Consider the following 13133-nt stretch of genomic DNA (forward strand, 5'->3'; position numbering starts at 1 on the left):
CATGAAGGAATTCTGCGTGTCTTCCATAAACAGTTAAAAGTACACATCTTGCTGTGTTTTAGGGTGCCTAATTTTCCAGCGATCTGTAACTAGTTAAATGAGTCCTCCACGGCTACTTAGAGAAAGTGACGGCCTTTGCTTTTAAAAGCTGCATGCTTCCGAGAGCCGTGAGAAGTACATACTGCTCGCTACAGTGCTACTGCTACTGCATCTGAGTAATGTGTGACCCTGATTGCTCTCAGCAGGAGCAGTATTACGTGTAAAGCATGCCAGCGTTAATGGAGCGATGTGTTTAGTCAGTCTGGGTTGTAGGATACATATTTCAACACGCACACAAACAGATCTTAGCAGAGTCTCACATACCAAACCGCCCTGCGTGCTTCCATCGATACATTACCTCAGACGTCAACATTCAACTTAAACCTGTTTAAACATTCCTTCGCCAGTAGATTCCACTTACCTGCCATCTCTCGTTGATTCACTTCCTCTAACCTCCTTTAAACGTCCCTGTTTTCAGAGGGAGCTTAAATCAACAGGCTTCAGGCTGTTATTTACAGGGAAGTGGATCACACACCTGCTTGTGTGTTTCTTCTGACGCTTTTGTTTGATGAATATTGTACTCTGTCAAGGGTAATATTTATATGTTTGGATTGTGGATGTTTCTAGGTTACTGGTAGGAGCCCCACTGGAAACAAATGGACAGCATCAGACAGGAGACGTGTACAAATGTCCCTTGAGCAGAAGATCTGGAGGACCCAGCTGCAGCAAACTTAATCTTGGTATGATGACTGCACAGTTCATTTAAAGTTTATTTATTTATACAAAATATGATTTCAATTTGAGTCTATATGAGTTTTCATATGAGTCCATTTTTGTCATCTCAGTTTGATTAAAATTCAGTCAGAAATAACATTTGAGTTGACAATAAAATGCAAAATTAAATAAATGATTTAAATCATTTTATGTATAAATGTAAGTTATAGACATACACTACCAGTCAAAAGTTTTTGAACAGTAAGTTTTTTAATGTTTTTTAAAGAAGTCTCTTCTGCTTACCAATTATGTGCTATTGCTGTTTTTTATTTGAATATATTTTAAAATGTAATTTATTCCTGTGATCAAAGCAAAATTATAGGATATGTAAATTATAGAAATGAATAAAAAATGCTTTAAATTGATCAAAAGTGATGATAAAGACATTTATAATGTTACAAAAGATTTCTAGTTTAGATAATGCTGTTCTTCTGAACTTTCTATTCATTAAAGAAACCTGAAAAATTTCTGCTTGTCTGTGTCACACTCAGATATGGGCAGAGACAGAAACAGATGTAATAGTAAAAGGTGGGTTTATTGAACAATATCAAAGGTTTGCAAAGAAGCATCAGGCAGGATAAAAGTCTTAACTGAATTGTCCTTTAGAACAGGTGACGGAATCCGGAGAGCAAACAGGTTTGCAGGGAGAAACAGCAGATGGGTCTGGAGTAACGGGAGGCATGTGAACCGTAGACCAGACAACGTGAGAATGAAACAGTCCAGGTAGATATAGGGCGTGCTAACGAGGATCAGGTGAGTAATTAGAACTCAGGTGAGTTGGAGCGGATGGGTGGAGCTTCAGAGGGTGTGTTCTGGGACGTGTGCTGAGGTGAATGCCTGACATTACCCCCTCCTCCAGGGGCGGCTCCCGACGCCCCTCTACGACGCCGAGGACGACCACGACCACGAGGGGCAGGACGATCTGGGTGGCGTTGATGGAAGTCGGTGAGAAGTTGGGGATCAAGTACGTCATCTCTGGCCACCCAAGATCTCTCCTCCGGGCCGTACCCCTCCCAGTCGATAAGATATTCTAGACGGCCTCCTCGACGTCGGGAATCCAGGATCTCATGGACGGAGTACACAGATGGTTGATCCAGGATTTCAGGAGGAGGAGGTCCAGCTTCAGCTCTATCGGTGTCTGTGACAGAGGGAAAATGTGGTTTAAGGAGTGAAACGTGGAAAGTGGGGTGAATTCTGTACCTGGGTGGGAGCTGAAGCTGGTATGTCACATCGTTGATCTGCCTCAGGATCGTGAACGGACCGATGTAGCGGGGACTCAGCTTCCGACAAGGCAGCCTCAGCCGGATGTCCTTGGTGGAGAGCCATACCTTGTCTCCAGGTTGGTACTGTGGAGCGGCTCTCCTACGGGCATCGGCAAAGTCCTTATGCCTACGGATGGCTCTTTGAAGGTGACGATGGGCTGAGTCCCACACTCTCTCACTCTCTCGAAACCAGTAGTCAACAGCTGGAACGTTGGTGGGTTCCTCCGTCCAGGGAAACAGCGGAGGCTGAAAACCGAGTACGCACTGAAATGGTGTTAGTCCTGTAGTATCCTGGCGGAGAGAATTCTGTGCGTACTCGGCCCACGGGAGGAACCTGCTCCAGCTGTGTTGGTCCCCGGAACAGTATGACCGTAGGTAACGTCCAAGCTCCTGGATCTTCCTCTCAGTCTGGCCGTTGGTCTGCGGGTGGTATCCTGAAGAGAGATTGACAGATATTCCCAGTGACTTAAAGAAAGCTTTCCAAACATGCGATACAAACTGTGGACCCCGGTCCGAAACGATCTCCTCGGGGAGTCCGAAGTGGCGGAAGACGTGTTGGAATAGGAGCTCAGCGGTGTCCATTGCCGTAGGTAGTCCCCGCAGAGGTATTAGCTTGCAGGACTTGGAGAACCTATCCACAATCACCAGCACACAGGTGTACCCCTCCGAGTTGGGGAGATCGGTCACGAAGTCCACCCCGAGGTGGGACCAGGGTCTTTGCGGAATGGGAAGTGGTACGAGCTTTCCTGTGGGTAAATGACGAGGAGTATTAGATGTGGCACAGACTGAGCAGCTTTGGACGTACCTGATGACATCTTGGGTCATACTGGACCACCAGTAACGAGATTGAAGGAGTGAGAGGGTCCTTCTGCTACCTGGATGTCCAGAGCCCGGAGACTGATGAACTGTGTCCAGAAGGTGTTGACGTTGGGAGCTGGGTACGTAGGTCTTACCTTCTGGACACTCCGGCGGAGCTGGCTCCTGGAGGGTGGCTTGTTGGATCCAGGTGTCAATATCCCACTGGATAGGGCTAAGGAACAGATGAGAGGGAATGATGGGTTCCGGATCTGTGGAGGATTCCATGGAGAATTGTCTGGACAGCGCATCAGCAGGTATGTTCTTGGAACCGGGACGGTAGGTGATTTTATACTGGAATCTGGTGAAGAATAATGCCCATCGAGCTTGTCGGGGGTTTAAACGTTTGGCCTCACGGAGATACTGAAGATTCTTGTGGTCAGTGATGATCAGAAATGGATGTTTAGCCCCTTCCAGCCAGTGTCGCCACTCCTCCAGGGCCAATTTGATGGCGAGCAACTCTCGGTTACCGATGTCGTAGTTTTGCTCCGCCGGAGACAGCTTCTTGGAGAAATATGCACAGGGATGGAGGAGAGTGGAATCTTCGGCTGCTTGAGACAACACCGCTCCCACGCCCACAGTGGACGCATCGACTTCTACCACGAAGGGGAGTTCTGGATTGGGATGGCGTAACAGGGGAGCGGTGCTGAAGATGTTCTTGAGCTTCTGAAAGGCTTCGTGGGCAGAGACGTTCCAGCAGAGATGTTTGGGTTGGCCACGTAGGAGGGAGGTCATGGGTGCGGTGATGGAACTGTAATCTTGAATGAACCTTCGGTAGAAGTTGGTGAATCCTAAAAACCTTTGCAGTTCCTTCACGGTAGTGGGTTGAGGTCAGTTCTGGATCGCAAGAATCTTCCCTTGATCCATCTGCACACCCTCGGGGCTGATGTTGTAACCCAGGAACTGCACTGATGTTTGGTGGAACTCACATTTTTCCAGCTTAAGGTAGAGATGGTGCTGACGCAAGACTTGAAGGACCTGACGGACGTGCTGGCGATGTTCTGCCTCGTTCCGGGAGTAAATCAGGATGTCGTCAATGTAGACCACAACGAACCGGTGGAGGAACTCCCGGAACACCTCGTTCATAAACGTTTGGAAGACCGAGGGACTGATGGATAAACCATACGGCATAACGAGGTATTCATAATGGCCAGTAGGTGTTATAAAGGCTGTCTTCCACTCGTCTCCCTCACGAATACGAACGAGGTTGTATGCACTCCGCAGGTCCAGCTTGGTAAAAATGTGAGCACCACGGAGCTCCTCGAGGGTGGCAGGGACAAGTGGAAGAGGATATGGCTGTTGGATGAGTTGTGAGTTGAGTTGTCGGTAATCGATACATGGGCGGAGACCTCCATCCTTCTTACCCACGAAGAAGAAGCTGGAAGCAGCCGGAGAGGTAGATGTTCGGATGAATCCTTGAGCAAGTGCTTCCCTGATGTACTCCTCCATCGCCTGGCGCTCCGGGTTGGACAGGGGATAGATTCGGCCCTTGGGGAGTTGGGCTCCAGGTAGCAGATCGATGGCGCAGTCCCATGGCCGGTGTGGAGGAAGATGGGTGGCAGCTTGCTTGTTGAATACATCCTGGTAGTCCAAATACTCCGCTGGGACCTCCGTGGTGTCAGGAACATCGGGACTTTCGACCTTCGTGGAAGCGATAGTAACAGGGGAAGTGGTAAATTGTGGTAAGTCAGAAATACAGTTCTCCATACAGTGCTTACTCCATCCAATGATGTCACAAGGATCCCAGCGGAGTTTAGGATGATGGAGATGTAGCCAGGGACGGCCCAGGATGATGTCCACGGTGGAATGCTCCAGTACCAGAAATTTTATCCTTTCCTGATGAAACAATCCGATCTGTAGGGTGATGGTGGGTGATGCATGACGAATCCGCCCACGCCCGAGTGGTTTTCCCTGAATAGTCTTTACTGAAAATTCCGGATGACGTTGTGGCTGGAGATGAAGGAGATCTAGACATTCTTTCGCGATGAAGTTGCCTGAGGCACCTGAGTCAATTAAAGCAGAGAGAGAGAGAGTACGTTCACCAGTATGGACGGTTACCGGAATTAACGTCAGTTGGGCTGTATTTATTTCAGCATGAAAAGTACTCACCACTGGGCGTGGGGGTCGAACTGGGCAGTTTCGTAGGAGATGTCCGGCGTTACCACAATACAAGCAGAGACCTGAGGTTATTCTGCGATGACGTTCCGTGCGTGATAGACGAGATGAGTCGATTTCCATTGGTTCTGGTACTGGAGCTGAAGCTGCCACCATAGCGGACTGAGGAGCGGTTAGAGGGGGCTGGCAGGCGGCTAGTCGCTGGGACACCCGGGTGGCACGTTGTAGTAAGGTCTCCAACCCGATGGAATCATCGTACAGCGCCATAGCTGCACGAATGTCTGGTTGGAGACCTTGGCGATAGGCACCCAGCAGAGCGATCTCATTCCATCCACTAGCCGCCGCCAGCGTACGGAAGTGAAGCGTGTAATCATTGACCGAAGAAGAACCTTGTTGAAGCCGGAACAGCTGATCTGAGACGGTGAGTTCGCTGGTGGTTGTGCTGAAAACATCTCTGAAATGACTTGTGAATTGTTCAAATGAGTTGATGATGGGATTATTAGCATTCCAGATAGCTTTGGCCCATTGAAGAGCTTTACCAGTTAGTAAGGAGATGATAAATGCTACCTTGGCGTTCTCCGACGTGAACTGTTGTGGTTGCATCTGGATGTAGAGTTCAACTTGAAGCAGAAAACCGCTACACTCAGCCGCTTCTCCAGCATATTGTGATGGTATGGCCATGGGACTTCCTGAGGCAGATGGCGGCGCGGGAGGTGGTGTGATTACCGCTCTGATGGCATTCACGAGCTCAGCGAATTGGTTGGGTGCGGCGGCTTCTTCGGTGCTCATTTCGGTGTTGGTCTGGTCTTCTGTCACACTCAGATATGGGCAGAGACAGAAACAGATGTAATAGTAAAAGGTGGGTTTATTGAACAATATCAAAGGTTTGCAAAGAAGCATCAGGCAGGATAAAAGTCTTAACTGAATTGTCCTTTAGAACAGGTGACGGAATCCGGAGAGTCCTAATGATTTCTGAAGGATCATGTGACTGGAGTAATGATGCTAAAATTTCAGCTTTGAAATCACAGGAATAAATGACATTTTAAAATATATTCAAATAGAAAACAGGTATTTTAAATACTAAAAATATATAAAAAAAATTTGACTGTACTTTGGATTAAAAAAATGCAGGCTTGGTGAGCAGAAGAGACGTAAAAAAAAAAAAAAAAAACTTTTGAATGTGTATTTTAATAACTTAAGAGTACATTCACATTGTGACTTACATATTCTAGCACTGTGTGACTGTGGATTATAATTACTAGATATATAATTAGAATAAATACTTTTGTAATGACACTTCAAAAGAAATTGTTATTATTTGCTAGAAGCAAATAATTACTTTACAAAGCTGCCACAATAAGGGTTAGATTTGCGGTTCGGGTAAAGCGTTACCAGACATGCCTTGTGAAAAGCAACACATACTGATTCATTCAGATGCACTCCTAATCTGTAATGAAGTTTACATGTAGGTACTTCAGTACAGAACACGACATCTATGTCAAGCATATGTTCTATATAATGTTAGATGTGTCGATACAACCTTTCTGCTGCTTTCAAATGTGCATATGTGCATAACACATGCACGCTGCAGATAAATTCAGGAATGTCTAGACAGGAATAACAAATATGTTTACGGTTAGAGGAAGTCTTTCTGTAAAGTACATATGCCACATATGGACCGTGGTCAGATTTTATAGCACAGCCTTTTAAATGCCTTCACATTTGCAACATTTGTTCATTTTTTTTTTCTTAAGGAAGGATATCGTTGACAAATGTCTCTGAACGAAAGGATAAGATGAGACTTGGAATGACCCTTTCATCCAACCCTAAAGACAACAGCTTTGTGGTGAGTTTAGACATCTGGTTAGACAGTTAATAATGCATATTCAGTGTTATATTAAAGTCGTCTGGCATTTAAACGGTCTGCAACACTAATACTGTTAAGTATTTAAACACCATCCATTCCTTGTGGAACGCTAATTTTAATTGATGATCTTGATGTAAATCATAAATGCATTTATTAATGATGCGCTTAATAGTCTTTGTGATAATTCACAGGCTTGTGGTCCCCTTTGGTCGTACGAATGTGGCAGCTCGTACTACAGCACTGGAATTTGCTCCAGAGTCAACGCCAGCTTTAAATTTACCCGCACTATCGCTCCTGCCTTCCAAAGTAAGCACACGCACCTGCACCTTCGATTTAACTAGGACAGTTTTTGCAGTGAAGTTTCGGTAATATGTTTCCACTTTCTGTCTTAACCATGGACTTTATTTTATGCTGAATTTGGCCATGACAGTTTCTGGATCTGCCATTGGCAATATATTGTGAAATTAATCTTCTTTTTAAAAGAAAATGATCTTGACTGCTCATAAAGAGCTGAGTTGTTAAATCTTTTTTTTCGTTCTTTTTTTTGACGAAAGAATCACAGACCTTGTTTTATAAATTAATCACTAAAATTTGCTTTTGAATAGAAACTACCGTTTTATGTGCTTTATGTGCCAAAGGCATCAAAAACATCTAATTTCCTCTTTCAGGGTGTGAGACATACATGGACATAGTGATAGTCCTCGACGGTTCAAATTCAATCTACCCCTGGAATGAAGTTCAAGACTTCCTTATCAACATCCTGCGGAAATTCTATGTTGGACCGGGACAGATTCAGGTGTTTTAGACTTTCTGAACAATGGCAATGTGAAATATCAAATGCATCTTTATATCAAATGTGTGGATCATGTGCTTGTCAGGTTGGAGTACTGCAGTATGGAGAAAAGGTGGTGTCTGAGTTTCAGCTGAATGACTTCCGCTCTGTGGAGGAAGTGGTCAATGCAGCCCGTAAGATAGGTCAGCGAGGAGGAGAAGAGACCAACACTGCGCTGGGAATCAGTGTTGCACGGTAGTACTAAAATAATTTTATATACAGTGGAAGTCAAAAGTTTACATACACCTTGTAGAATCTGCTAGGTGTTATTTTACCAAAATAAGAGGGATAATACAAAAAGCATGTTATTTTTTATTTAGTACTGACCTGAATCAGAATCAGAATCAGAATCAGAATGAGCTTTATTGCCAGGTATGTTTACACATACTAGGAATTTGTTTTAGTGACAGAAGCTCCACAGTGCTACAGAATGACAGTGACAAGACGATACATATTATAAAAAGAACAATATACAAGTATACAAGACAGACAATGTGCAAAAATAGCAAATACATTTGAAAGGAAGTAAGTATGTGCTTTAAATAAATAACTGAAAAATGAATAAAGAGTATATAGTGTTGTATGTTCCACGATCAAGTGTTCATGAGATGGATTGCCTGAGGAAAGAAACTGTTTCGGTGTCTGGTCGTTCTAGTGCTCAGTGCTCTGTAGCGCCGACCGGATGGTAACAGTTCAAAAAGCGAGTGTGCTGGATGTGAGGGGTCCAGAGTAATTTTGGCAGCCCTTTTCCGTACTCTGGATAAGTAGAGATCTTGAAGGGTAGGAAGGGTTGTACCAATGATTCGCTCAGCAGTCCGGACTATTCGACGTAGTCTTCTGAGATCAGAATTGGTAGCTGAGCTGAACCAGATGGTAATTGAAGTGTAGAGGACGGATTCAATAATGGCAGAGTAAAACTGTTTCAGCAGCTCCTATGGCAGGTTGAGCTTCCTCAGCTGGCGGAGGAAGTACAGCCTCTGCTGGGCCTTTTTAGCAATGGAGTCTATGTGAATGTCCCATTTCAGGTCCTGTGAGATGGTGTTGCCAAGGAACCTGAATGACTCCACTGTGTTTACAGTGCTGTTCATGATGGTGAGTGGGGGGGGGGGGAGCAGGGTTTTTTTTCCTGAAGTCTATGATCATCTCCACAGTTTTGAGCGTGTTGAGCTCCAGGTTGTTATGACTGCACCAGACAGCCAGCTCTTTAACCTCCTGTCTGTAAGCAGACTCATCACCGTCTTGAATGAGGCCGATGAGTGTGGTGTCATCTGCAAACTTCAGGAGCTTGACAGAGGGGTCTTTGGAGGTACAGTCATTAGTGTACAGGGAGAAGAGCAGTGGGGAGAGGACACAACCCTGAGGGGCGCCAGTGCTGATAGTACGGGTGCTGGATGAGAATTTTCCCAGCCTCACTAGCTGCTGCCTGTCTGTCAGGAAGCTGTTGATCCACTGACAGACAGACGTGGGCACAGAGAGCTGAGTTAGTTTGGGCAGGAGGAGGTTTGGGATGATAGTGTTGAAGGCTGAACTGAAGTCCACAAACAGGATCCTCACATAAGTCCCTGATTTGTCCAGATGCTGCAGTATGAAATGTAGACTCATGTTCACTGCATCATCTACAGACCTGTTTGCTCGATAAGCAAACTGCAGGGGGTCCAGTAAGGGTCCGGTGATGTCCTTCAGATAAGCCAGAACCAGTTTTTCAAACGACTTCATGACGACAGATGTTAGCGCCACAGGTCTGTAGTTGTTAAGTCCTGTTATTTTGGGTTTCTTTGGAAGGGCGATGATTTCCGAGCGTTTCAGAGAGGCGGGGACTTCACACAACTCCAAGTTAGATATTTAATAAGATATTTAACATAAAATGTTTACATACAGCCCACTAGAGACAATAATAGTTGAATTTATACAAATGACCCTGTTCAAAAGTTTACATACACTTTATTCTTTATTCTTAACTGTGTTGTTACCTGAATGAACCACAGCTGTTTTTTTTTTTGTTTTTTTTAGTGATAGTTGTTCATGAGTTCCTTGTTTGTTCTGAACAGTTCTGAACTGTCCTGAACTGCCCGCTGTTCTTTTTCCACTGGTTTTTCAGCATTTTTGTGTATTTGAACCCTTTCCAACAATGACTGTATGATTTTGAGATCCATCTTTTCACACTGAGGACAACTGAGGGACTTATATGCAACTATTACAGAAGGTTGAAATGCTCACTGACACTCCGGAATGAAAAACGATGCATTAAGAACCAGGGGGTGAAACTTTTTAAATTTGAAGATCAGGCTAAAATTTACCTATTTTGTCTTCTGGGGAACATGTAAGTATCAAAAAAAAGAAAAAAAAGAAAAGATATTTAGTACACATCTTCATTCTGTTCAAAAGTTTTCACTCCTGGCTCTTAATGCATAATTTTTCCTTCTGAAGAACCAGTGAGTGTTTAAACCTTCTGTAATAGTTGCATATGAGTCCCTCAGATGTCCTCAGTGTGAAAAGATGGATCTCAAAATCATACAGTCATTGTTGGAAAGGGTTCAAATACACAAAAATGCTGAAAAACCAAAGAATTTGTGGGACATGAAGGATTTTAACTTTTGAACAGGATAATTTTTATAAATTATACTATTATTTTCTTTTGTGGGCTATATGTAATTGTATTTTATTTTGTATTGTCTTGTGTGGTAACACTTTACAATAAGGTTCATTAGTTAAACATTAGTTAATGTATTAACTAACATGAACTAACCATGAACAATACATTTGTTACTGTATTTACTAATCTTTATTAACATTAGTTAACGGAAATACAGTTGTTCATTGTTTGTTCATGTTAGTTCACACTGCATTACTAATGTTAACAAAATTTTAATAATGTATTAGTAAATGTTGAAATTAACATTAACAAAGATTAATAAATGCTGGATAAGTCCAGTTCATTATTAGTTCATGTTAACTAATATGGTTAACCAATGTTAACTAATGAACCTTATTGTAAAGTGTTACCTATTGTGTTTTATATAACATGCATTTTGTATGATCCCTCTTATTTTGGTAAAGTAATTAACTTTTTTCGCAGATTCTGCAAGGTGTATGTAAACTTTTGACTTCAACTGTATTTTAAAACATAGCTTATTCATGTGATGGCAAAGTTGAATTCTCAACAGTCATTACTCCAGTCTTAACTGGTGTGTCACATGATCCTTCAGAAATCATTCTAACATGCTGATTTGGTGTTTAAGGGACATTTTTTATAACATTATAAATGTCTTAACTGTGATTTTGATTAATTTAAGTCTTTGCTGAATAAAAGTCTTCATTTCTTAAAATAAAAAAATGTACTTACCCCAAACCTTCTGAACAGTAACAGTATATTTTACATATTGATATCAACACAGCCCAAGAAAGACATTTACAGAGAATAAATTATTATATATGGATATTCACAGCTCAGAGGCCTTTAAACAGGGAGGTAGAAGAGGAGCAAAGAAGGTCATGATTGTCATCACAGATGGAGAATCACATGACAACGCTGACCTGCAGCAGGTCATTGAGGACAGCGAGAAGGATGGCATCACCAGATACGCCATTGCTGTAAGTATTGCCTTCCTTCAGTCCATTACATCTTCTTTTGTGGTATTGATCAGATGCCCATTCTCATGCTGAAATTATGAGGTGACCTATTTTAAAATGGGCATTTGACCAACCGTTGAGGTCACATTCAGCTGAAAAATGCCCAATGCTTTCAACCCCACTTATGGAGACTTAGATTACAATGTGGGCTTGGGCACTCGAGAGAAATGCGTCATGTTCAGGCTGATTGATTCTTACGGTCCTTCTTCACAACAGGTACTGGGCTACTACAACCGCAGAGGCATCAACCCTGAAGCATTCCTCAATGAGATCAAGTACATCGCTAGTGACCCAGATGATAAGCATTTCTTTAACGTGACAGACGAAGCAGCTTTGAAGGACATTGTGGACGCCCTCGGAGAGAGGATCTTCAGTTTAGAGGGTTGGCGATTTTACCGCTCCAGCACCACACACAGCATTGCATCATATCCATAACACAGCCCAAAACCTCAGCCTGTAAAACATTTACATCTCTGCACAGCACTACACTGTAAATCTCATCGGACCAAATCCTAAAATTTATACCACATCTCTTTGATATGTGCTCTGTGCCAACTCGCTCTTTAAGACCATTGAAAATCTGCATTGCTCTGCTTTAGGAAATGGTGGATTCTTTTGCTCTCCCGTGTGTTCATTTTGTCTCTGTTTGCAGGGACTAGCAAGAATGGGACAGCATTTGGTCTCCAGATGTCTCAAGCTGGCTTTTCCACACACATAGTGGAGGTGAGTCTGGGTGTCCATCAGTCTGTAGGTTCTCGGTCGATTCATAGCTCTTTATTTCATCTTAGTTGAAAGAAAAACCCCAGACAGGTTGATGAGATCAGATTAAGACCTACTATGTGTGAATCAGAAGTCAGACGTTCAGTGAATGTTTAGGGTTACTTTCTTTGAACTAAAACCTTATCTTTCCATCTTTCTTTCTCTCTTCTTAAACATTCTTCATTTCTTTTCTTCTCTTTCTGTAGGTCATCTCTATATGTCGCTGTCAGTAATATGATACACCAAAAATATTACACCTTTACAATGGTGAGCAGATAAGATTCCTCCCTGATAATTCAAACAAGCCTCTTTCTGATTCTCATTCCAAAGAAATGAATATAAGGCCCAGGTTTTCCCATGGAAGGGATTATTGTGGTGAGAAGTGTGGAGGAGCCGCACCTCAGGGGAGAAGGAAAATGTCTTCTTCTTTTTTCTTTTCTGTCTAAAACCAGAGCTGATATGAGAGCTGGCTTGTCCTCCAGCATCTAACACTCCCATTGTGTACCTGCTGTTCTGGCAGGCCGTCTGCCATGCTCCATCCAAAAAAACTGCCTAGACTGTACCTGGTGGGTCTGTATCCATCCAAGACTTGCTCCCAACTGTAACGCTAATCATCTCTGTCCAGTTTCCTGATGCAACCCCTCAGATTTTTCCACTCCATCCCCTGAAGGCAAACACAAACTGCTGTGAGAGTTATTAATATCTAGTCTTTTTTGTAGAAGAAACAGATAGGAAAACTCCAGATGGCCATTGGGATGACTGGAAATCTAATCCGTTGGGCCTCTGGTGCCTGGAACAGCATTTGCAACAAAAGAAACTTAAGTGTTGAGAGGGATAAGTTGTTGGAAAGAATGTTTGCACTCTAGGAGAAAATCATACCCCTAAATCCAGATGGTACTCTCTAAATGCGGTATGTGTGTAGGTTTAAATATGCTTATATATTACACATATTAGAGTTTTAAACTTTATTTTATTTGTGGATTCTTGTAGGATCTTGTTG

The 13133-nt window shown here is 43.1% G+C and overlaps 1 protein-coding gene across 1 annotated transcript in view; it reads left to right on the forward strand.

The window, feature by feature from the left end:
• Nucleotides 1-13133, forward strand: part of itga11a (integrin, alpha 11a) — a 55019-nt gene that overhangs the window by 18025 nt on the left and 23861 nt on the right. The window contains exons 3-10 of the mRNA XM_073836158.1: nt 667-779; nt 6800-6891; nt 7104-7218; nt 7581-7708; nt 7791-7939; nt 11191-11335; nt 11591-11756; nt 12027-12097. Coding sequence (XP_073692259.1) covers nt 667-779; nt 6800-6891; nt 7104-7218; nt 7581-7708; nt 7791-7939; nt 11191-11335; nt 11591-11756; nt 12027-12097 — 979 coding nt within the window. The remainder of the gene's footprint in view (nt 1-666; nt 780-6799; nt 6892-7103; nt 7219-7580; nt 7709-7790; nt 7940-11190; nt 11336-11590; nt 11757-12026; nt 12098-13133) is intronic.

Source organism: Garra rufa, chromosome 3 (genome assembly GCF_049309525.1).
Source record: "Garra rufa chromosome 3, GarRuf1.0, whole genome shotgun sequence".
In the NCBI taxonomy this organism is placed as follows: Eukaryota; Metazoa; Chordata; class Actinopteri; order Cypriniformes; family Cyprinidae; genus Garra; species Garra rufa.